At 43.8% G+C, this 26407-nt stretch overlaps 1 protein-coding gene across 3 annotated transcripts in view; it reads left to right on the top strand.

Annotated features, from left to right (window-relative positions):
• The window catches only part of EPS15L1 (epidermal growth factor receptor pathway substrate 15 like 1), a 317440-nt gene that overhangs the window by 135528 nt on the left and 155505 nt on the right, over nucleotides 1-26407 (top strand). For all 3 annotated transcript variants that reach the window (XM_069216518.1, XM_069216520.1, XM_069216519.1), the window contains 7 exons: nucleotides 2998-3083; nucleotides 15035-15107; nucleotides 17116-17277; nucleotides 18773-18970; nucleotides 20229-20393; nucleotides 24655-24781; nucleotides 25292-25440. In XM_069216518.1, the coding sequence (XP_069072619.1) occupies nucleotides 2998-3083; nucleotides 15035-15107; nucleotides 17116-17277; nucleotides 18773-18970; nucleotides 20229-20393; nucleotides 24655-24781; nucleotides 25292-25440 (960 nt within the window). The remainder of the gene's footprint in view (nucleotides 1-2997; nucleotides 3084-15034; nucleotides 15108-17115; nucleotides 17278-18772; nucleotides 18971-20228; nucleotides 20394-24654; nucleotides 24782-25291; nucleotides 25441-26407) is intronic.

Raw genomic sequence — 26407 nt, 5'->3', positions numbered from 1 at the left:
ACGTGATTCCAGTGTCTGCTTCCAGGGACGCCAGAGCTCTCACAGCCTAGAGTTTTCCTTTTTGCAAATGGGAGGAAGGCTTGATAGTGAAACCCCCATGGATTTGGTTTGTTTGGAAGGTCCAAGCGTTGTTATCTTTGTAAAAGGAGCTTCGCCATGAACACCTCGTTGCTGAAGAAGGAAGAGTGTACATGCAGGTAGAGTGGAACTCCCCTGCTTCAAGGATTTGTGAAGCTTCTGTAGCTTATTTCCCTAGATTTTATATTCTACCTAATCTGTGGACAGGCTGAGAAGTAAAAATATAATTAATAGTTACGATGTCTTTTAATATAAGTGATCTACTATTAGCCTGTGTGTAGAGGGATGTGGAATGGACCACAGTGCCCTGCCACAGTTCCTCCTTAGGGAGATTCTAAGCAGAAGCTGGGTCCCCGCCTCTGAGTAGGAAATATGAATCTAGCACTGCATTCCAGGCCTCCGAATAGAAGGGACCAGTGCAGAGAAAGGGACGCAGGTTTCTACTGGACAGAAACTTAGAAGAAAGGTGCATTGAGGTGTACCTTTGTTATGTATGTCATGGCAGAGCTGACACCAAGCTGATACAGGCAGTGTCCCTTACATAGCAGTTTGTCACACCATGACTCTTGATATTGTACCAAAAAATGTTCACGTATACTCCATACGTGCTCTGAACATGCTGCTTCTTTTAAACATAGGTGCAAGGTGCACTTTATTACTTCTACCAGCACTTTGTGGAGTTAGCGATTGAGTTGTATTTGTAAAAAATTACTGTCTTAAGTACTGTCTTATGAGTATAAGTGACTTAAAAGAGACATGCTTACCACGTGAACTATAGGAAAGAATTAACAATATGTTGTGTATAATGCTTTTGATTAGTTTTATTTTCTCATCCTCTTTATTTTACCCCTTTTGTCTCTAATTGGATCTTATCAACGTGTGTTTTTTTTTCATTTTCTGTCTTTCCATATTTCATTCTTTATCCCATTTTTTTTTTTTGCAGTGGGTGTGCACTCTTGACTAAGTAATGGATATTTTAGAGCTGTGAAAGGATTAAACAAGACACATACAAGCAGGACAATCTTACTGTTCACAAGGCATTGGTACCAGTAGCCATTGCACACTTGCAGTCAAACAATGTTCTCCTTATAGGGAATTTCATGATTTATAGTTTAGTGACGTTGAAAGACTTAAAACAATACTTGTCCATTTTGCCAAGGAAATTTCCAGAATCTCTTGAGGGAAGGCATCTGTGCAAATTATGATACAAAATATAAGTAATTATGTGGGGTTCAAGATGCGATGCCTAAATTATTTTTTCTATACATGTCCATGCCCAAACATATTTCCAGAAATACTGGCGTTATGTAAATCTGTGATCTCGTGCATGTGTTCCATCTACAGATGTTGCCCCAGTCCTGTGGTTTCTTTTTTAGCTCCTGTAATGACTAACTACTACTTGCTGTCTTCTCTCCTTTGTCTTTGGTCTCTTTGTCTCTCTCTCTTTCCCCCGCACTCCTCTTGTAGACTCTGTCGGGGTACCTGACCCCAGTAGGAAGTGAGATCTCCACACTAACAGAAATGCGCCGTGTGAGTAGCTGCGGAATAACAAAAGGAATGCTGCATGCTTGTGCTAGCAGCGTGTTGCCAAACCATTAACAAAATGTTTGATTTCACTCATTTTTATTAATATTTTTATCCCCACCTCTGCTATTACTACATTATTGCTATTGCCCTCTCAATCCTGCAGTCAACTCAGACAGCCCTATGGGCAGAAAGTGGGATTGCAGCCAGACTTTGCTTACTGTTTTGAATTTTTTTTTTACGTATGCTGGTTGCTGAATCCTAACGCGAGCAAGCACGTAAAAGCATACTCCAAACCGGGTGTACTTTACTTATCTTACATGGAGTGGCACCACAGACCTTTTATCCACCAGCAAAATAGTTTCACGTACCAAACACATGCCGAACATGAGTCTTGTACAGCGCCACCATACCATAAAACACGCTACAGCATGACATCTTACCATGCACACTAACAATCACAGTAGTTTACAGCGCCCCTCAGCAGCTGCTCAGTGTCGCAACATAGTTACGTTGTGTTCACTATTCGTATTCACCGTTGTGTGCATAACACAACGCATCCTCGGAACAGAATTACCTTACACATCCACAACTCATTGTAAAATCAAAGGTACATTCATCGGACACATGCCACAAACATTCATCCAGCTCAGTCAGCCACTCACAGGTTCAGTCCACTTCACATAATCACAACACAGGCGGTCTGCACACCTTGAATACCACGCTCAAAATAGAAGAGCACAAACATCCTCAACGCTCACTCCTCCACAAAGGTAAAACTGTCAGTATGGCACCAAAGCAACACCTTGACCAGTCGCAATGCAGGTACTCTGTGAATGTGCTCACTCTCCCTTGCCTCAGACGTGCCTGTCATGAAGGCTGCTTTCCACTTATCACTGGTACTTATTACCTATCAAAATACGCAGCATTACTAAACATCTTTCATTCTTTTCGACTTGGGTATATCAAATCCGATTGCTTGATCCTCTCAGCGGCACACTGCCCCTTGGGGTAGCAGTCATGCTTTACAAATTGTTGTCATTCATTCATATATATCCTCCAACTTTACACAATGACATGCTTACTTCTGGTGGGTCATTATGGAAGCAGATTTTTGGGGGCAATTGGGAGTGAGGCAGAATGAGACCCAGGATATGCAGCAGGGTAAGTCATACATTTCTTTGTCTTCTTGTTAACCTTTTCCTCAATCTAGTTCCTCCTACTTCTGTTCTCTTCCAAACAATTGATAGAGTAGAGCTCAAGCGTTTACGTTACTGTAAATAGATACTATTTATGCATGCTCTTATGGATTTAGATTTTTTTTTGGAGAATGCAGTTTTCATATTGTGTGTCAAAGGAGGGCAGTTATCCATGTTGCTGTATTTCTTTATGCAGGACAGTTCAAGTTCTGTTGGTTCTGGAGAATTTACTGGGGTGAAAGAACTTGATGAAATTAGCCAAGAGATTGCACAGTTGCAGCGGTAAGTGTTCTTGTATTAACCTGCTTCTTTTCTGTGCTCAGTGTACTTTAACATGAACCCCCAGTGTAGCTTTACTTTTTTATTTTTTAAACCATTTTTATTAATGTACACAAGTATAATAACATACAATAGAACAACCTGGAGACATAATCTATATTATCATTTGCTGATTGTTCTCTGTCACATCATATGAATCTCTAGTTGCACTGACAGGATAATCATTTGTGTTATACCACATAGTAATTTTGCATCCACACATAAAACCAACTTGTGACACATACCTACTTCGTCCTCCAAGTTTTAGTGTACTCATTCTGGGCAGGTCTGATCTCTAGGGTCAATGTATAGACAGTGCTGTAGGTTCCATCCAGCTCTACTCACGGGCTGAAGAATGTATGTTTTGGCTGTGACGTGATATGTATGAGATTAAAAGTGGGGAGGAGTTAGACTACAATGGAAGGGGGCGGGAAGGGAGGTATAGAGTGGGTCTCATGCAGCCTCCTGCGAGTTATTAGGTGTTTCTATGTGAGGGTATAAGCCGTTGAGCACTGTTTTCCAGGCCGTGGCTATGGGTACTTCTGTAAGCCCCTTATCTCTTCCTGTTGTAGGGCCAGCGCATCTTCCCGCCCCATTTAAGTGTTGCTGCCCGCCAGAGCGATGTGGTGGGTAATGTCGGTAATTTCCAGTGCATTGTAACGAGCCTACGGACTAGGAGCCAGTGTAGCTTTACTTGTATGGGAATACTTTAGATACTGTCCCTTCAGCCCTTCCTCCTTCTAGGCTGTTTCAAAATGCTTGCAGCTGCATATGGTTATGTATATTTAAAATATTCCTAAAAGAAATGCTATTGTTATAAAGATTTGCAGAGTGAGGTTTCATTTGCTTAAACCTTGTCCCCGTCATTGCTCCCCCAACTATTCCCTACCCGTTCTTTTTTTATCCCAGCTTTCAGCAGGGTGCAAAGATGCATCAGATGGGAGCCCTCTACAGATATCTGCTCAGCACCCTCATCCCGCCTCATTTTTTCAGAATATTGATCTAACCTTCTTTCAGACTATATATTCTTCTATTAAACTTTCTCCTTTGGCAGGTAACACACTGACAGCCAGCCTTAGCACACTTCCGAAAGTTCTCAACTTACTTAAAAAAAAAAAATTACATTCTCCAAAACTTAAAGCACCTTACTTGGAAAATCACTGACTCAATAAAATCAAACTTTGGCCCTTAAGAATTACAAACAATGAAATTGGTCTCTCTTCTTTGAAAAAAGTTATGGAAGAAGTGGAAAGTCTTTCAGTGCAGAAACCAATTGTCCTCCTTTAGCTCTAGAGCAAGATCTCCGCTTAGAGTCTTCAGATCCTGGACCCGGCTGTGTCATTCAGTCCTCGAATGGAGAAGCTTAATTCCTATCTAAAGTATTTTTGAAACCGAGAATTACATGTTGATCTGGGTTTCCAATGGCATTTGCAGCTCTGCGTCTTTAGCATGGACGTGACCTATAAAATTGGATTTTTGATGTGTCGCCAAAGACGCATTAATGGAAGCAATGTATATTTTTGCAGTTCTTACTAATTTGAAGAGTTTGAATTGTAACAATCCAAACGGGTCCGGAATAAACTTCACAGATAATGAAATCAGAAGAGTGGAGAAGGAGTAAAGAGGAGGTAAAAAAAACAAAAAATGGGAGGCGCCTGAGACAGAACAGCAATGGTCAGAGCACAGCGAAGGAGCAGGATCAAGTGCGGCGTACAGGTATTTAGCAATGTAGAAAGAACAATGTATAGTTAAAACAACAAATGGTCACCTAACATCACTTTTAATGATAAACAGAATAATCGCCAAATGAACCATCACCTTTGGTTTGTTCGTACAGTAAAACATCTCGATAGATGTCATTGACACAAAATAGAACTCTTCACATGCTTGAATCATTTCCTGTCGTCAAAGTGGGAGTCCCACATCACCATAACATAGCAGTATGCATCATTACCAGAGGTCCTAATTTGAGTGAACAGTCTCTGTGATAACATATCTATGTCCTTTTAAAAACAAAAAAAAGCCCCCAAACTTGAACTATGATCAATCAGGTGACAGTGCCCTCTAGAACACTCCCAAGAGAGCCTGCTGCCCTCAGATTTTCTACCGCGTGTGGTGTGAAGGGAGTCTCCCTTAGCGCTGCTCAGTTTTTTCCTTATTTCTACCTGCAGTTCGGCTCAAAATGTCTGAAACTTCCAAAAAACAGACTCGTGGAGGACTGACATCAGGAATGTCTTTACTGCCTCTGCGCCAGTCTCCAGGTAAAGGAGTGTAAGATATGTGGAAGCTTCTCTACAAAGACTCTAGAGGATGGAGAGGGGAGGGTACTTCTTTGGTTACGGAAGCCTAAGACCCAGAAGGCTACACATCTGAAGAGGACAGCGACACATCAGAAGGAAGAAGAAGAAGTGCAAGATCCTCTGAAGGAGCGTCTAAGGAGAGTAGTAAAGCATTGAGATCTCGCAATACGGATCCTCTGAAATGACAGAACACCCCATATCTCACAAAGGAGGCCCCCTCTCACCCACTACTCCATCTCAGAAACATGGGGATACATCCATGTCTGAAATAGCTGCGAAAACATCATCAATGACCTCACAGTCAATGGTAACCATCTAATCCACGATGCCGTCATCGGCAGGAATGACTCTCAACGCTTCTGTCTACAGAAGCTCAGTCGACGACACCACCATCAATGACATCATCATCGACGGCAACGAGAAAGGTACAGTCGACAGTAAAGCTATCATTGCTGACGACCACCACCATACTTTCATCGCTGATCTCGATGCTGCACGTCGTCTTGACGCTGACCCAGTCTTCGTGTCCCTGCGGAGTCTGAGATAGAGACCTCATTCCAAGGTAACGAAGGTTGGGGGCTCCTCTCATGGACATGGCATTGGCAGATTAGGTTTAGCTAACCCAGCTCTCCTTTAGGTAGGAGGTTAGGCCTTTCACATTAATGGTATTAGGACATATTACATCTCGTTTGTCTTTTCTATGCATTGCAAGATGGTGGGGGTCTTCGTAATAATGACTGTCGTCTTCACAATTCTGTTTCTTGCATTATTCATTATCCTAATCATTGCAGCCCATGCAAATTGTAGTTATGTTGAATAAAAACTATTGAAACTTTACTGCATCTTTGTCATTGCCTGTGTTTGTATGAGACATGATATATCTGTGAGAAAGGGGTAATCTCTGTTTAACCACGACACTCCCTGAGATGTATTATTCTCGAGTCCATGCATAAATGCTGCCACAAATCACCTTTTACTATTGTGTTTCTGGTGAGGTGCTGCTAGTGAGCCGGTAAGGTTGGGACAACAGTTGCGACTTGTTGAAGGAAAGGCGTAGTCGCCTACAAGCAAAAGTACTGTCATCCTTTAACCAGCAGTCTTGCCCAGAGCAAGAGTCCAAACTACGGCATGGCGTCGACAATGATAATGAAAGTGGCCACAAGGACAATAACGCCAGCGCTAACTAATGGTGACTAGTAAAGTCTCTCCTTTTCCTCCATCACATTTGTTAGATATAGAGGAGTCAGATGACGAGGGACCATTTGGTCCTGCACACTGTTTATCTGAAATTTTAGTTAAATGTCAAGAAGATGTTGGCACTGATGATGAAAATGAACAATATTTTCATCAATACTATGCTTCCTCCGCCAGGGGGACATTATGAACACCAATATCACCATCATCTGCCACAGAAAGAAGTAAAATTACCTGTCTCTTTGGCTCAGGATCTGCAGGCTATGTTGCAAGATTGTAGGCAGAGATTTCTTGAAACAACATCGGAACACCAGGCAGCACCACCTCATCCTCTTGTACCTGCTTCGCCTCAGCATATTCCTCCACCGTTAACTCCCAGAATTACACCAGGACCAACAGTGGCGGCACCACCTAGAGCGGACCCCTCTTCATCGGATGATGAAAGAAAGAGAGATAAAGAAGAATGTTCCTCCACAGTGCGTGTGGGATGCATATCACATTCCCACACCGTCACGACCACCACCACACCCATCAGACTCTACCCCAAAGGACATGTGGGGGTTTCATGATTTGATGGACAGAACAGCAACAAGGTTTCACCTCCCAACTTCCATCAAGCAGGCTGATTGTTTCCTTTATGATTTTAAGGAACAGGCAAGGAAATCAGTCAGAGCTATTCCCATCATTGATTACATGTCAGAGGAGGGGATAAAGATTATGAAAAAAACCTGGCTACAGTGGCAGCAGTGCCTCCTAGGGTAGACAACAAATACAAGACCCTTGAGGATTCCCCTGCGCGCCTGACGGTCATCCCAAGCCTGACTCAGTTATATTGCAGGCGACGCAGTGTTGCTCCAAGAACAGTTCTGCTCCCATCTCTACACCACCAGATAGTGAGGGTAGATGTCTAGACAAAGTAGGCAAGAGGTTTTCCCTCATATCCGCCATTGTAGTACGAGCAGAAATGCTCAGGCCATCCTAGGCCGCTATGATAGGCAGATGTGGTCAGACATCTGCAACCGCATAGACCTTATCACTAAAGATAAGAAAACAGAAGCCATCAAGATTGTACAGGAGGGAAAGCGCACCTCTTCTGAGGCAATAGATTGTGCACTAGATATCACCTCAACAGGTGTTTGGCAGCTGGCTGGAGCAGCAGTCCTTAGGTGCCAAGGATAGCTGAAATCGTCATCCTTCAGACCGGAGGTCTAGTCTAAAGTTCTGGATATGGCTTACAACGGGGAAACGCTGTTCGGAAAATACGTTGATGATGCGCTGTTAGCAATAAAAACACCCACTGATACTGCGAGATCTCTCGGCTCCCTCCAATCTAAAAAGTACCCTTTCGGGGAGTTTGTGGAAGAGGTTATTCATCTTAAAGAGGATCATACCAACGTCAGCAGTATCACCCCTTTAAACACAGTATAGGACAACTTACCAACAGCAGTACCATCAGCCACCTGCAGCAGCCTACACCAAACAAGGCCCTTGATGAAAGCAACCTTCCAGAGTAGAGACCAGTTATAAACAGTGACCCACACCGGGTACCGGCTACAGACACCGTTCTTCATCCTGTGAGTGCGTATATTTCCAGCCATCTACCCCAGTGGAAACATATAACTTCAGACAAATGGATGTTAGAACCAGTCGCTTATGGCCACACCCTAGAATTTGTAGGGAACAGACACCACCAAACTACCCCTCAAGGTGTTCGCACCCCCCTCATCTTCACTTACTGAAGAAAGAAGCCTTACCATGCTTGTAAAGGGAGCAGTGGAGAGAGTTTCATTTTCACAAAGGGCATAGGTTTTCACTCACTATTCTTCCTTATAAGAAAGAAAACAGGGGAAATGGAGGCCCATCCTGTACTTAAGAAAACTGAACAAATTCTTACGCAAGGAATCATTTTGGATGGTCACCATCTCAGATATCCTGCACCTCCTCAGCCACGGAGGTTTCATGACGACCCTCAGATTGCAGGATGCATACTTCCACGTCCCCATTCACCCCAAACACAGAAAATATCTTCGCTTCACCATAGCCGGTACCCATTACCAATTCACAGTCCTCCCATTCAGACTGAAATCTGCACCTTGCATATTCTCCAAATGCCTGGCACCTGTAGCAGCAGCTGCTCTCGGGATCCAAGGTCACCAAATGTTTCCCTACCTGGATGACTGGCTACTCAAGGCCCCAACAGCGCAACAAGCATCCACAACCACACAAGCCTGTCTCAGTTTGTTTCACAATCTCACGGTTGTAGGAAAGTAGCCCCTTTCTAGCTTGGTTACCCCCACTTTTTGCCTGTTTGTCAGTGTGTTTGACTGTGTCTACTGGGATCATGCTAACCAAAACCCCAGTAGTTTTGCTCTCTCCTCTAAATTGTACCTTTTTCTCCCCACAATTTGCATGCTGATCCCCCATGTATCTCCCTAGTATATGGTACCTAGATACCCAGGGCACTGGGGTTCCAGGGGCTCCCTACAGGCTGCAGCAGTTATCCTGCCATCCATAGGGAGCCAATGCAAAGGGTTCTGCAGGGCTGCCATTGCAGCCTACATGAAACGGGTGCATGCACCCGTTTTTACTACAGGTCACTACACCAGGTCACTATAAGTCACCCCTGTGGTAGGCCCTCTCAGCCCAGAGGGCAGGGTGCAGGTACCGGTGTGTGAGGGTACCCCTGCACTAGCAGAGGTGCTCCCACAAACTCCAGATCCATTTTCATGGACTTTGTAAGTGCGGGACGGCATTTTTACATGTGTACTGGATATAGGCCACTACCTACATCCAGCTACATAACGGTAACTCCGAACCTGGGCATGTTTGGTATCAAACATATTGGAATCATACCCCAATACTGTTGCAACTATTGGACATATAATTCCATGCACTCTTGGGGCTCCTTAGAGGACTCCCAGCATTGTTACCAACAGTCTTACAGGGTTATCCGGGCAGCCCAGCTGCTGCCACCCCTCAGATGGGTTTCTGCACTCCTGCTGCTTGATCTGATCAAGCACAGGAAGGCAGAACAAAGGATTTCCTTTGGAAGAGGGAGGTAACACCCTCTCCCTTTGGAAATAGGTGCGAATGGCTTCGGAGGGGTAGCCTCCGCAAGCCACTGGTTTGCCTTGAAGGGCACATTTTGTGCCCTCTGTACATAAACCAGTCCACACCGGTTCAGTCCCTTTTCTGGCGTGAAACTGGACAATGGAAAGGGGAGTGCCCAGAGCTCCTCCTTGGGTTCTGCAATCTTGTTTCCAAGGTTGGCAGGGAACTCTGGGAGCATTGGAGTGGCCAGGCCAGGCAGGTATCATCTGAGCCTCCTCCTGATAGGTGCTTACCTGGTTAGGTGACCAATTCCCCTTTCAGGGCTATTTAGGGTCTCTCTCTTGGGTGGGTCTTCAGATTTGGCTTGCAAGATTCCAGCAGGACTCCTCTGCTTCGATGCCTGGCCTCCGGTACTGTGACTGGAACTTCCAGGATCCAACAAGCTGCTTCCAAGAAGAAAGAACTCTTCAGCAACATTGTTTCCGGGCTCCTGTCAGCTTTGCAACATTTTCCTCTCTGTGCATTCTCAGAAGACTGCAACTCTTTAGCCTGCACAAGAAGAAGAAGAAATCTCCCATGGAGTGAAGGAGGAACTACCCTGCAACCACAGGCACCTACATAAATCAACAACCGGCTGTGTGGATCCACTCTCCTGCTGAGCTGCGTGGATCCTGCATCACGGGTGGTGGTCCAGAGTAGTCCTCTTGGTCCTCTCTGCCAGCTGTCCACCTTTGGTGGAGGTAAGCCCTTGCCTTCCCACGCTGGACAGTACCCCTGTGCACCGTGTCTCTTGCAGCTGCCAAGGCTTGTTTCCATCTCCTTCATGGGATCTTCAGCCGACGTGTAGCTCCAGCCCCCAGCACTCCATCCTGCAAAGCGCAGCCTCCTGCAGCGTGGGATCCTGTTTTGTAGTGCTGGTGGGATCTTTTTTCGACTCCTGTGTGCCCATCCAGTGGTATTCTTGTGGGTGCTGCCTCTGCACCTGCGGACTCTCTGCAATGCCGAGGGTCCACTGTGACTCCCCCTCCTGGGTTGAGACCTCCTGGGCCTTGCTGGTCCCCGGCAGCACCTCTTTTCCACTAACCGCAAGTTTGCCTTTGCCAAGGCTTGTTTGTAGAATTCCTGCACCGACACCCGTCTGCAATCTTCCTTCCAACGTTGGGCTTCATCTGCATCCATCAGAAACTCTTTTCTGGCCGCAGGGCTGCAGTGCTGACCTGTTCTTCATCACCGTCGACCAACTCCTGCGTCTACAGCTGGGTGTGTAGTAGCCTCTACTCCTCCTGGACTCCACTGTGACTCTTGGACTCGGTCCCCTCTCTCCACAGGTCTTCTTTCTTCAGGAATCCACCGCTGGTTTTCTTGGAGTCTTCTTTGGGTGTCTTCTTTTTCTTCTTTTCCTCCTTTTGGGTGGTTTGGGGAAAATCCAGTGTTTTACTCCTGCATTCTTGGTCGCTGGGGGGTACTGTGTTACTTACCTCTGTGGTTTTCTGATACCTCCAGCTCCGCTCTACACATTTTACCTACCTAGGTGGGGGTACCTTGTTCGAATTCCATTTTCTTAGTATATGGTGTGTGCTCCCCCTAGGGTCACTATTGGTTATTGCTATTTGCACTGTTTTCTAACCTTTTCTATGACTGTTTCTGATTACTAGTGTATATATTTAGTGTATTCGTTACCTCCTAAGGGTGGGACACCTGTCTAGTATTTTGTGGTGATTTGTTCCAAAAATAAAGTACCTTTATATTTGTACAACTGAGTGTTTTCTTTAATGTGTGTAAGTGCTGTGTGACTACAGTAGTATTGCATGAGCTTTGCATGTCCCCTGGATAAGCCTCGGCTGCTCATCCGCAGCTGCTTCTAGACACTGCCTACACTTCACTAAGAGGGGATACCTGGACCTGGTATAAGTTGTAAGTACCATAGGTACCCACCACAAACCAGGCCAGCTTCCTACAACGATCAATTTCCAAAAATCAGTTACAATTCCAAAACAAATAATAATGTTTCTAGGAGCTCTTCTGGATACGATACAACCAGGCGTATTTATAGCAAGACAGACAACACAAGCTAAGGGATCTGGAAATCAAGCTGTCAAAAAGAAGGTCTGCTTCAGTTCGTCTGTACAAGTCCATGCTGGGCATGATGTCTTCTGCAGTCAGTCTAGTACTCCTTGCATGACTGAAGATGAAACCAGTTACAAGAAGAATTGCAGAAGGAATTTATCCAGACAGAGGAATCGTCTGACATTGTCACCATCACTCCAAACATGAAGAAGGCCCTAATGTGGTGGTCCCAGGCTTCTCGTTTAACTCAGGCCCTGACATTTCTTCCTCATGTACCCGAGTTGTGATAACCACAGGCACCTCTCTGAAGGGCTGGGGTGGACATCTACAGGACCTACAAATTCAGGGAAAGTGGTTGACACAACAGAAAGCCTTATCAACAGTCTGTGGTTGAAGGCCATCTTTGTCTATAGGCTTTTCTTTCGAGGATAGCAGGCTCTACGGTGCTGGTCCGTACAGGCAACACAACCAGCATGCATTGTTTAAACGGGCAAGGGGATCACACGATCATTGACACTCTCCCTAGAGGCTCGGGGTCTGTGGAATTAGGTCACTATTCACAACATAGTGTTGATAGCCAAAAGTGCCCAGAGTTGGCAACACTTAAGCAGACACACTCAGAAGGACGACAGACAGTCGTCAAAAGTGGGAGCTGGCTCAAGCACAGCTAAACAGGAAATTCTCATGCTGGGGCATACCGGCGTTGACTCTTTTTGTGACAGACAAGAATATCAAATGCCAGTTCTACGCCATTTGGTTCCTGTTACTAGGGTCGTGGGGGAATGCCCTTTTGTTAAGGTGATCAAGGATTTATGCTTACGCTCCCGCCCACCCCCCCTTCCCTCTCATAGCAGTTGGCCCAAGCAACACTGGTTTACAGAACTCCTCCTGTTGTCGGAATGCAATTCCCAGTCACCTACCACCACTACCAACATTGTTTAACACGAACAGGAGCCAGATTCTCTGGCCGGATCCAGCATCTCCCCACTTGTGTGTATGGCTCCTGAGTTCAATGAATTAAAATGCCTAGTCTTTCCTCTGGACTGTAGGGATATCCTGTCTAAGGCAAGAGCAAACATATAGGTTAAAATGGAAAAGATTCTGTGTTTGGTGTCGGCAAACTAACCTGCATCTCTTGAAAGTATCACCTAGACAGATTCTGCCATATCTCTTATCCCTCGCTAGACCTGCACTGGGGCATGCGCTGTTCAAGGTTCACCTCACAGCAATATCAAGATATAGACATTCATCTCATTATCTTTCCGTTTGCTCTAAAAAAATAAACAATTCATGAAGGGATTATTCAGGGCTTTCCCTTCGGTTACAGCTCTGCCTCCGGAATGGCATCTCAATATAGTTCTTTCACAGCTAATGAAACCACCATTTGAACCTATTCACAAAACAGACTTAAAATTTCTGACTTGGAAGGTAGTATTGCTACTAGCTCTTTCCTCAGCTCGGAGAGTCAGCAAAATACAAGCCTTCACTACACAGAAACCGTTCCTTCATTTCACCAGCGATGATGTACTCCTAAGAATGAATCCTAGATTTATTTACTTCTAACTCGGTTTCATCTGAATGAGACCATCATTATGTGCACAATTTTACCCGAATCCAGCTACTGCAGTTGAGCAGTCGCTTCATGCTCTGAATGTCAAGAGGTGCCTTAATTTCTATTTGCATTGCACTCAACGGATAAACAGACTTTCTGTACAAAAATCTACTTTTTGTATCATATATTCAAGCACATCAACTGTCTGCAGTCTCTAAGGCTACAATTGCAAGATGGATTTCTGCTGCCATCCAGTTTTGCGGTTCAAAGGCGGGTAAACCACTTACAGCTAAAATCAGAGCACACTCAACAAGAGCAGTATCCACCTCGATTGCTCTGTTTGCAGGTGTGCCTTTAGAAAAGATTTACCTTGCTGCAACGTGGAAGAGCACCCACACATTTACACGGCACTGCTGCCTAGAATCGGCGCACCATGGGGATGCAGCTGTAGGATGAGCAGTGTTACGCCATCTGTTCCAATTAGGTGAGCCTCTTTATGAGAGTTTTGTATATTGTTATTTAAGTGTATTTCCATGTCATACTCTTGTTATCGGTATGACTGTAATTCTAGCTCTAAAACGATAAGCTCAGACGATGTAACTATATTGCATTGATTTCACACCCACCTTCCTCAAAGGATATTTATATTGCTTCAAAGCACACTCATAATAACTGCGTGCTATTCTGATTCAAGCATGTCAATCTATGAAAGATCTAACACTGGTAAAGAAAATTAGTTACTTACTTGTAACTTCATATCTCCAGTATTGGTATCTTTCATAGATTCACATGGGACCCACCCTCCTCCCCTCAGAGGCTCCCCCTAATCATAAAACTATCTACTTAACACTCCTACTAGAAAATCTGAGGGAAACAGCATCTCTTGGGGGTGTTCTACAGGGTGCTGTTGCCTGATTGGTCATAGTTCAAGTTTGGTCCTTTAAAAAAAGAAAAAAAATGACATAAATATGTTATTAAAGAGACTGTTTATTGCCATTAGGGCCTATGGTAATGATACATACTGCTATGTTATGGTACCATGGGACTTCCAGTTCGACGACGGGGAATGATTCAGACATGTGAATCTATGAAAGATGCCAATACTGGAGAACAGAAGTTACAGGTAAGTAACTCATTTTTGAGTACCTTCTAACACAGTATTGTTGTATTATGCATCTATAAACAAATGTTTTCGTTTTACTCTGAATAATAGAATTCATCTTTCAGCATTCAATAACTTGATCACTGTGAAAAGTAGAATTCGGTCTTCAGGGTATAGACGAATTCTGCAGGCCTACTGAGCTATTTCACTCTCTGCTTGAGCATATGTTTTCCTTTCAGGCACTAGCAGCTCATCTAGCTGGTTTTAAGGCTCAGGGAGATAGAATATATTTCCAGTTCCATAAATTAATTAAGACAATATTCAAATCAAAATGTGACTTGCAGTCTGTAATGTCTTAAACCTGTGGGCAGAGCTTCCCAATGCACTTCTGTAGCTGCAGTGATTTGTGTCTTCTTTTTTATGCAAACTCTTTCACTCTGTCGCTTTCTCTCTTTATCTTACACACACTTCTTGTCCCCTTGCCTATCTCTCCCACTCTCTTCCATTTTCTCTCTCCGCTTTCTAATGCCTGTTTCATTCACAAATGACAAAGTTATAATGTACCAAACACCATTGTTTTTGAAAATATGGCGCAGACTGCCTTTTAAAATGATTTTGATAGAGAATATTGTTCCGAATTCCCCATCAGAGAAAAATATGCACTTGAGCACGACATCCGAGCCAAAGAAGATGCAATCCGACAGAAGACGAATGACGTTCAGGTAAGAGCGCTTGGACCTGCTGAGCTGTGGTCAGCGGGGTTTCGCGTAGAGTAGAAAATATGAAGATTGTGCAGGAGTTTACTGAGGTCTGTGAGACTTACGGTTTAAGATTTACTACCCCTCGTGTACCATTTCAAGAGGTAAACAGTGTAGTTTGCACCACACATCGCTGTATTCCACATTTAATTGTGCCAGTGGCATAAATCAGCCGTCCTTTGGTTTACAACAAGACTCGCCATTTGCTTGTCGGATCTAAATCAGACAGAATTGTAGATACTAGAATGTGACTGTTGCGTTTTTAATTTTAGAGCAGGGGACCTCATTTTGAAGTTGCAGGGAACTGATTCCTCTATATTCTAGAAGAACCTCTGAATATGGAGCATAATACCCAGCTGATTTTCCTCTGCAGTGCTAACCCTGTGGTACAGGAATTCCAGCAATTTTCCTCTGGTTTGTTGTCTGTATTTAGAGTTTCCTCTTGAAATTGTAGGGTTTTCAGTTCCATCCAGCTATGTGGCCCACAGTCTATGTTGGCTCCTGCTTTATTCTTAGCTGCCTAGTAGGATCAGCGTGGATAAACTTAAATATCCGCACAAGAGCATGTGCTTCAAGCAGTGTCTGAAAAGCCAGCGACTCAGGCCCTCTGTAACTGTTCACGATGCTGCATTGACTCTGGCCAGGGGTGGTGCCTACGTAGGATTGTACAACTGCTTTCTCAGTTCCTGCTTTCACATAGACCTTGCCTGGACTGGCTTACAAGGTGACATGCAATGCTCGATAAATGTGCTAGAAATAGACGTAATTGTGTTACTGTGAAGATTACTCCTCGCAGCTATGTCAGCCAGACGTGAGGGAGGACCAAATAGTCTTAATTGACACTTTCTGTACTAAGTGCCACCACCTATGTGTGGCTGTTGGTCAAATATATTATGTTGATAGTCGTGAGAAGGGTTTCTCCATAGTCAGTGCATTTTTATATCCAATGAATTGCCAAAGGCACACACTGCAAAGCCCAGTAGCCTGTGCATATTTCATAATCATGGTCTAACTCTTTGAGAACTGCAACATAGTCACTGAAGAGATGTGGACTAGGTGCTAGAACTGTCGACTTTGGATCATGGGGATGCAGGTTTGAATCCCAGCCTCGGCTCAACAGCCTGTGATTGTGGGTAAATCAGCTAGTCTCCATGTGCCTAGAAAGGGGGGATATGCAGCTTATTCTGGTGCTGCCAAGTTCTCTGATGTGCTTTTACTAGGTTTGTGTAATAAAAGCCTCAAGAAAGTAGTCGCTGGAGTTTTCATTTACCAGACACTGTGGACTCTGGAACATGATTTCCTGACAGAGCATTCTGTCCCATTCTCTGTTGTGTTCAGTCAGTCCAGCTGGCTCTATCTCCAAGGTGGCACTGGTGACCAGTGTAGACTCTGGCAGAGAAAGGAGTAAAGAAGTTACACTTGGCTGTAGATCTGCGTTGCCAAGCCCTGTTGTTAGTCTCTTGTGCATTACAAAAGTATTTTTCTTCCTTTTGATGGTCGGCTTCCTGACCATGTTCTTCAGCAGAAATTATATGCTGGTCACTTTGCATCTCATTTTGAGTTTCCATGGAATTTTTGATACCATAATGGAGTTCAGTAATGGAGTCTAAAATTATCTGCACATTTTTGTAGAGAACCTATATCAGAAAGTTCATAATGATTGTAACTGGTGCAGGGGCAAGGGGAAAATTTACATGGCAAATTGATGTAAAGCTGCATAATGCACATTAAATTATATGCAATATCTCTTTCCACCAATAGCATGGACTATGATCTTTGTAAGGTTATAGACTTATATGGCAAATATGAATAAAAATATATTTTTTTAAAGTTGCTGGATTTCTGATTTACTTAAACACATCTTAATGCAACCATTTTTGGAAGAGGGTGTCCTGAAAGCTTCTTAGTTATAATTTTCAAATTGTTGTAACCTTCAGTTGTGATTGATTAACTCTGATTGACTCCCTACCAGGAACTGCAGAATGACTTAGATCGAGAAACAAATATTTTACAACAGTTGGAAGCCCAAAAGCAAGATGCACAGGACCGGCTTGAGGAAATGGACCAGCAGAAAGCCAAGCTGAAGGACATGCTGAGCGATGTGCGGCAGAAGTGTGAGGAGGAATCCCAGATGGTAAGCACTGATTCAAAGGTCATGTGCGAGGGCATACCTTGCTCATTTGGTGTTTGTCACTGGATGTACCAGCACTCCTTGCTTTCATTTTCTGTTTGATAAGTTCCTTTCATTCTAGCAGGTGTAGTACTTTTATTGGGAGAGCCTTGGCTGACTTGTTTCATGATTTACACTGATTCTTTTATGGCTGTTACTCATCATCCTTCCACTTGGACTCTGCCAAAAACTGAAAGCGGGAAGACTGAAATAAATATTTTGAGTTTAAATTCAGATACTGTCATTACTAGGTCAATCGCTGGTACCCTTAAGGGATAGTTTAGATAAATATTTTGTTAGCTTGTACCCAGGTCACTTGCCAGAGCGGAGCCCATCAGCTTGTTCACGAGTGCCCATCTCCTATTTTACTGAGTCTCCTGCTTGAAACTTACCACCTTAAGGTGTGGAAATAAGTGGACCTTGGTCAGAAGGCGTCGAAGTAAACCTATGAAGGTTACAAAAGTTGATACCTCTTTCAGCAAGAGCTTTAGCTCATGTTTCCCTTGCACTGCAAGGCGTGTAAGTATGTCATACCCAGAGTTCTTCTTCTGACAGAATGTTCGTAAGTTTATATTTTGTTTTTGTACAGGTTATATGTTTTACAGACAATTAGCTGACCGCTGTTCTTATTAATATTTGAGAAGTTAAATAGTAATAGATAACTTAATTGAATTAGCTACGCTGAATGTGCATTTCAGTTGAAGTCCAAGTTATCCATGGAAATATATGTATGGAACAAAGTTTATAGCAGAGCCAAGGAGGAAAATTTAAACAATCTAGAAAACTCCTGTAAGCTTAATTATGTGTGAAGCTACCTGTATGCAGTCGGATATAGAGTTCGAGGTGCTGTGCTTACGTACAAGTATTCACGTACTGGTGGAAACCTCCCTCAGTAATGCCCACTGCTTGCAGACGCGTGCTCCATGGTTGGCTCACCAGTTTCTCCTTCATCCTCTGCTATCTGACTGCAAGGGTTGGGGAGCTCCTCACATATGAAATGCTGTCCTATTGGATCTCGAGAGCCCTTGCGTATCCAGTATCGGAGGCATTGCAACTTACCTGTTTCCTTCTTATGACTTTTTAACAGTTTTGTCACTGGTTTCCCTTCTTATTGATAGTTATTGGTTCATTGAAGTGATCACTGCCCCAAGACCGCTTATTTCATTATTGGCAATCCATACATTTTTAAAAAGGGGGTAAATAAATCAGGCAGTTTGTACAGAATACTGTCTTTTGAGTGGCTAATTCAGTTGTGATTTGGAATGGTAACTTTCTCCAATTAGGAAATAATTGGCCCATATGCTCACTACTTACTTACACATGTAGTTGGGCCCTTAGTACTTGGAATTATGCAGAACCCAAAGAGTTTTTGTTTGCTTCTAATTACATCTGTTGCATCCTTGCTGAAGGCATTATGTGCACGTGTCTCACTTGCTTCTGTATCTTAATCTTGTCCTAGATTTCGTCTTTGAAAATGCAGATCCACTCTCAGGAATCAGACATGAAGGCCCAGGAGGATGAACTGAGCCGAGCCAAGTCCGAGCTGAACCGGCTGCAGCAGGAGGAGACTCAGCTAGAGCAGAGTATCCAGGCTGGGAAAGTTCAACTGGAGACCATAATTAAGTCTTTAAAATCCACGCAAGACGAAATTAACCAGGTTTGGACTAGTCCTGTCTCTGAGTCCTGCCTCACAGTATTGCATTTGTGGGTGCTCGCAACTCTCCCTTCTCAGTCGAAGCAAGGAGAGCGGCTAGGATTCTTTTTTTTAACAGGTTACTCTAAAACATGCGTTCATTGTAAAAGAAAATCAGGTTTACTCATACTGTGTATAATCTTTGAGAGGAGAATGGCGGAGGCGCAAAGCTGTGGCTGACCGCAATGAGTTTTTTAACTACAGATTTCTGTAACGGTTATCAGGTTTTAATTGTATTAACTGGGTATGTTAATGTATGTGATCTATTTTTAAGCTGATTTATTACTAGAAGTCTTGTCGTAGCATGTCTGTGGTTTCTGCTTCATCGCTATGACGAGTCTTGAGTCTGTATTTAGGGCTGCAAAAAAAGAGCCCCTTTAAGAAAAGTCTTTCAGGAGATGACCTGTGATTGGACACCTTTACAGTACATATGTTGATGACAAGGTTTTGACTTTATCTAACAAAAGCAGTTGAAATATGTTGCACCTTTATAGTGAGAGGGTATTCTGATATGTGAAGTTCATGGATTTTCCTCCTTTTGCAACTTTGTTTGCCAGTTCCCATTGGAGAGGGCGCCTTGCCTTTTTGCGGATTGGGATTATTGCAGGTTACCCTGTTTATCAGACCTTAGTTTTGGGAGTTGAATGTAATCAACTTTTCAACATACATGAGTCACACGTTTTGAATGCTGTACGGTGTCTAGGAATTTGATAAATTGTACAGCCCGATATTAAATTACTTTCACCATTTGATGTCTTACATGGCAGCTAACGCACGTAGTTGATGCAACAGCTTTAAAAAGTTCAGGAAGGATGCCAACCTCCCTTTGTGCCTGCTAAATTGGGCCTGAATAGGTTTGGAGGAGATGGTGCCAGAAGGTAGTTTGTGTGCAGTACATGAGAACAAAAGCAGGGCTGAGAGAGATGCTCTTCAGCACCAGTGAGCAGAAATAATGGTGCCCCACTGCTCCTTGTCTCTTTTGGTATTTGTTCAGTTTTCTCAATAACTGAAATGTGTTCTGTTATGGCTGCTGTGATCAAATAGGAGGGCACCACAAAACAACAGAGAAGGCATATTTTCTGTCTCAAATAAAGTTAAGTTGACTGTTCTTTTCTGTCAGTAACAGAGACCCTTTGAGCTCACTCGTGATAAACATTAAAATATCAGCCCTGCTGAAGAAAGGTCTTACCACGGTTAACTTTGCATTTCATCCTCCTTCCAGGCAAGAAGTAAACTCTCTCAACTTCAGGAAAGCCAGCAGGAAGTCAACAAGAGCATCGAGCAGTGCAACGAGACCCTCAACGGAATCCATGCGGGGAGCATGACGAACCTGGCGGACATGAATGAGGGCGCCCCAACCCGGGAAAAGAACAGCTACGGCACTCTGGTACAACCCCAGCAAACACCGCGTACTGTACCACTTGAAATAACTGGAGCTCCTTTTTACAGAGTATAGATTGTCCTCACGTGCATTTTAAAGTGATTGCCCGGAAAGCAAGATTACCTTCTAAACGGTTGGGAATTATAGAAGTTATTGTCCTACTTCCCTGTGGCGCCTTTGTGAGTGTGCTGTGCTGGCAGAGTGACCACGAGGGAGTTCTATCGCTCATTGCACCCAGGGTGAAATTTGGACCAGTTGCTCCAGAACCCCAACATAGTTCCAAGTTTGCCTAGCATTAAGCATAGGTGCTATTGCTCTGTCTGAGTCCCTCGTTAGATGTATAGACAAACGTATCCTCTGCATATAGCGATACTGCATGCGTCACATTGCTTTTTCCCCTGCCCTAGTCCACCACGTCTGGTCTCATTTTATTAGCTATTGCTGCTGTAGCTGGTAAATGGAGCGATATCCGAGGGAAGCTCTTTCTAATGCCATGGCTTTATTAGCATTTTTCTGAAATGCCTCCTGTCTTGACGCTTGCCAAAAGGCAGGTATAGAATAATGTAACCCACCCTAAATTCGTGCCCCAAAATGTTATGCCTCCATGACCTGCACGTGAAATCTCATCCCATAGTGTCAATTGCCTTTTCAGTGTCTAGGGAGGCCACAACATAATCCTGCTCATCCATTTCCAGGAAATCCCTTAAAATGAGCAGATTAAAATGATGCTCCTATGTACAATTAATTCAGACTGGTCACTGCGTACCAATGTCAGGATTACTGACGCTGCTACACAATAACGAGATAAACTGGAGAAGGTTTGGTGTGGCCTGAATTTCCCTTGTCCGCAAGAGCTGGAAGTCATTTTCTAGGTTCCAGCATAGATAGTTTCCTGTAGTCCCAGGGGCATGAAAAGAAGGAGAGGGCATCTTTGTTGAAAGTCTCATCTAGCCAAGTCTTTTGGAAATCTTGCCCTGGCTCAAAGGAAGAAGGCACCTTCGATGAAGAAATCATCATGTCCATGGACTTGGTCTTTGGCTGGCAGGAAGGGCCAGCGAACAAGTCAGTTGCTCGCTTGGATCTGTGGCTGTCACTGCAGATGTCTTAGTAGTTGGAGAGCATTGTGATTGTTCATCCAGAACTTATTCAGTGCTTGGAGAAACTTTGGGAAAGTCTTTCTGCCCTTTGGAATCAGAAGCACTAGCACGCACCCCCCACTCCCACCGCTTCCACCCTGCAGGGCCTGTGTGGAGATTGGATACATTGCAGTGTAGCCTTTGTTGGGCGCAATCAATCCGCTGCCAACTATAATAATTTTATGGTGCAGGAGTGACCTCATGTAGTCGCTTTACGTTAGGCCCATAAACTAACATTGATTTTAGATACTCATCGTATCTTCTGTGCGTCGTTTGACGTTTTATTTTTGCTAACGTGGTTTAGAGTTTTAACTGGTTAATATCATGGCTTTGATTTTATTTTGGCACCACTTAAATACTGTACTCTCATTTCGCTGAGCGTGCTGCTTTGTAGCATTGGTGCCAGAGATAAGCCCAGGTTTTCTCAATGAAACATTATTTTCCTAGACAAATGCTGTATTATTAATTCGCAGGGTTCCTTGGTCACAGAGTATTGATTTAGTTTGTTACAACCCCTCTGTGGGGATGCTCATTTCCCCCATCTATAGTTGCACTCCTTTCTGAAAAATCCGACTTTCACAGTCCCGGATGCATTCTGGGCAAGAAAAGATCCGCAGATCCCAGTTACATTGCGCCAGGTTTGCTGCTTCGTGTCTCATTCGCCAGTTTTGTGGTCCGTGTGGGTTTGAATTGTGTGCGGGCACAAGTTTTTGGAATGAGGCACGTGGGTATACAGTTTGATTATTGTTTTCTTGGCCTTGGCTATGAAAGCACAAGCCGCTGTTAGGAACTGAATAAGGACCCAGCCTGACCAGGGAAGCGGGCTGGCAGGCTACGTGAGACACAGGGCAGCATTTTGTTTGGAGCTATAAGTGGGCTACTTGCTGCCCGGATAGCAGGAGCGGCAAGCGTGGCAGGTCAGTCCCCGGATAAATGTCTGAAGTGTTGTGTTTAGCAAACAAAACAACCCACAACAACTATAAAGGATGTGATTGCCCAATCGGAGTTTATTGAAAGGAGTAACTGTCAGAAACTTTGAGAAAAGTGAATCAGGGGTTCTGAATTAATTAGCTTTTACAATCATCTCTGTAGGGATCATTAAAAAAACAGATATTCAGTGCTAGTTTATTGAGAGTTCAAGAAAGCTGAAAAATTCCAAATGTCTCACTATTGAGGTGTTAGAAGGACTAAGGGACCTAACATGGTTCACCCTCAAATGTATGCAGATGGAGCTGGTGGGGTTTCTTTGCTGGGGCAAGACTTCGGTGTCCTAGTGTAGACATTTCAGAGCATTGATCAGCACAGTCGGATGAAGTTGATGGTGGTATCACGGAGGGCCCCAGGACACATTTTGAGGGATTGCTTAGTGGTGACAGACATCTGCTCTATAAAGCTGAGAACGGAAGAGAGATGTCTCTGACGAGTGACGCAAGAACGTCGCATGTTTGTTGTACCTTCTCTTCTTCATGATGGTGTGTGATTACATCAGTCAGTAACAGTAGTAGTGCATTTATCCCCCAGGAGGTCTGTTTTTGTGAGCTTCTTCATGCTACGCCTTTACAGAGTTGAAAAACCTCGTAGAGGGGTGATACTGTTCTTCACCCAGACAAGGTTACGCCTCGGTCAGAACACACCTTTGTCCACAGGGTCTTTCAAAATCCCTAACATCCTTCTTCTGTCCCTCACAAAGTCGCACATAATGGAACTTTTTTTTGTCAAAATAGAATTCCTTGCACTTTCTTGATTTTGGATTCTACTTGAGTAATATCATCAATGATCCCAGCCCTCCCAGTGGCTCAGCCGTTCAGGGAGAAGTTTCCAAGAGCCCAGAAGCCTTCCTCTGGTTCAAGACATTCTCTGCTCCTGGGACCTCAGTCTTCAGGAAGAAAGTTCTCCAGCATTCAAAGCTGACTGTCCACAGTGGGCCTAAAATCCAATATTTCTGTGGCACCAGTCAAGGAACTGTCTTCGACAGCTGGTTGAGTTCTCAAAGTAAGGCGTCATGTCCAAAGTTTGGTCAGCTCTTGCAGTTTGAGCAGGAACATGGAAGTTATCCTGTTCTGCATATTTTTTCCATGCTCAATCGGGTCTGTGCAGTGAGTCATAAAGGTGCAGGCCTATTTGCCGTTGATAGGTAAGTCCAAACAAAGTTGGTCTGTCTCTCAGGAGTCACCACTCACACTTGCCTGACAGTAAATCGTCCATCCTGCTTTGTGTGAGTACTTTATGGTAGAGGTTGTATTACTGAGTCCCCTGCACTAAAACTCTAAGATGGAAAGTGTCTCTGTTAGCAAAGCACAGCTCTTCCTCATTCCCATAACACCCCTTGGCAGCATGGACTAGCGGCTGCCATGAAAAGTTATTTTCAGCTCCAGCTAGTAAATCCACAAGTGTGACAACAACTGGGCAAGGAATCCCCTGGATCTAGAAGGGGAGTCACAGTAACAAAACAAATGACATTCACCCCAACCATCCAGTTACACCCCCTACAGCACTACAAACATCATACAAGAATTCACCTCTACAGCAACGTTTGCCCCTTTCAGAGAGTCACCCACCCTAGAATACAAGGCAATGAAAACCCAAGCCTGTTGCATTGGCCAGTGCTGGTTTATCAGGGCCTGTGTTACCTTGCACGTTGTAAAGTCCCATTCGAACAAAATAGTAGATGGAATGTGTATCACGCTAAGCATAATTCAGTGTCATTTTCTTAGTCGTGCTCGTACTTGTAGGCCAAGCTTTCTGTACTGTTTGCCTATATAGTTACTGAGTTAGACTACTCAAGGATTACGTTTTTGAAATTTTAAGGAGCATATCTAAAAACAGAGACAACCGGATCTTGTAAGGCTAATAAAATATATTTTTATTATGCTTATAAACATTTTCAGTATTTGCTTTCAAGGACATATTAATCCATTCATCCCAAGCTTTACATTACCGATTTGACTAATGTCTGACGGCAGGGACTGAAAGTTTGCAAAAAAAAGAGTGCATCACGCAAACAAAGGTATCATTCTTTTATGCTTTTTTTGCTTTTTATAAAAGCACAAACATGTTATTATCGCATTAAAATTATATTCCCTCATTTTTAAGAATATTTGTATCGCCTTTCTTTTATTTGTGGTCCCTAGGAGGATCCCTTCAAGAATAAAGCTGTGCCGCTGACGAATAACACTCCAGAGATTCATGCAGACCCATTCCAGACCGAAGATCCGTTCAAGACCGATCCCTTCAAGGGAGCGGATCCCTTCAAGGGCAGTAAGTGGGCTCCAACAATATCTGCAGAGAGAAAGGCCCCTTTTTAAGGAGTTAAAGTCTCATCCATTCTGTTCTGTGCAGTTTGCTTCAAGATTAATTACCATTTTTTGCACAGTAAGATTTTATATGATGACTGTTACTTATATTATCAGTGCAGAGTAAACAGGTAGACACTTGTTGGTGATGTTAGTGTAAGTGGATGGTGACAAGCCCAGAAGTTTCGAATGCTGCATGTTCTAGACTTCATTTCTCGCTTACTACCTCTCATACCAGTTGACTGTACTGGGAATGCTGGCACATCTTTCCTGTTGCCCACATCTGAAAGTGGTTTTATAAAGTAAAATCGGTAGCGTACTCCCTCTCCAGTGACTCCAATCCATAAATCTGGGGTTTACTGAACAAACAGTGATACACGGGTTAGTCTCATTGTGAGTGCATTCTAACTTTTATTCATTCATGCAAAACACTGTTGCCTACCTGAGCCTGTCTTACTTTTTCTCTTTTTGTAAGATCCTTTCGGCGATGACCCTTTCAAAGAAAGTGACCCATTCCACAGTTCTGCTCCAGACGATGTCTTTAAGAAGCCCGCAAAGAGCGATCCATTCACGACTGATCCGTTTACGAAAAACCCGACCCTCTCTTTAACACTCTCCTTAAAGGTAAGGCTGTGGAAGGGGCATTGCCAGCTTAAACCAGAGGTGGACAGTTCACAGTGTTAACCCGCTACTTGATATAGAATTGAAGTATTCACCCCTTTCAGCTCACTTCCCGTTGTAGTCAGTGCGCTCATGCTCCTGAAAGACTGCATACCATGTTTACTAGTACAAGTCTTTAATCTTGTATCAGTTGCAGATCATTCCTCTTCTTTTGTTGCTGTTTTAGAAAGTTTTATGTGGGGGAGTAAACTGCATGCTGCGGATCCGAGAACAATTTGCGTTTCCACATCCAAGTATAGACTTTGGACATACGTCCTGAGGCTGTCCCTTGTCGGGCCCATTCCTGTTTTTGCCATTGCCACAACCACTGTCTCACCTCAGATTTCATGTACAGGTTTGAAGAATATTTTGTGAAAAAATGCTTTTATATCCAATTTCTTAGCTTTCTCTGTGTAGAGTATGCTAAGAAATCAAGTTTATTCAGTGGCTTGATCCATTTTAACGCATGAGAGAGTATTGAAGTGTGCTGACTTTACCAGTCACAGAAGAACGGAAAGAGATGCTGTATGGACACTTTGTTTTTCCAAACAGGAAGTGTATTTCTGTTAAAAAGTCTAGCTTCCTATTTCTCAAACAACAACCTTTAGCGGTGCGTGCCAGCAGTTTCATTACTTTGTATCTTCCTTTTCTTATCCTTGATTGGATTGTTGAAAGTACGGATTATGAGTTGCGCCTTGTGACGCAGTCCTTCATGACGATGTCCGCCTCCAAGCTTCTTCCTCAGAGCTGCCAGTGCTCTCTTCATAGCAGCAGAAGCATCAAGCTAGTATTTGAATTGTTTCAGATGTGTACATCTTCTGCTTAGGACCAAGGGGAGGAAAGGCCATCATGACGCGAGAAGGTGACGTTCTGTCAGTCAGTTCAGGTTTAGGATGCTTGTGCAGTCCAAGCCCAGAGGATTTATCTCACT

The sequence above is a fragment of the Pleurodeles waltl genome, chromosome 12 (assembly GCF_031143425.1).
Source record: "Pleurodeles waltl isolate 20211129_DDA chromosome 12, aPleWal1.hap1.20221129, whole genome shotgun sequence".
Classification (NCBI taxonomy): domain Eukaryota; kingdom Metazoa; phylum Chordata; class Amphibia; order Caudata; family Salamandridae; genus Pleurodeles; species Pleurodeles waltl.
Note: the sequence above shows the minus strand (reverse complement) of the source record. Positions and strands in the feature narration are given on the sequence as shown.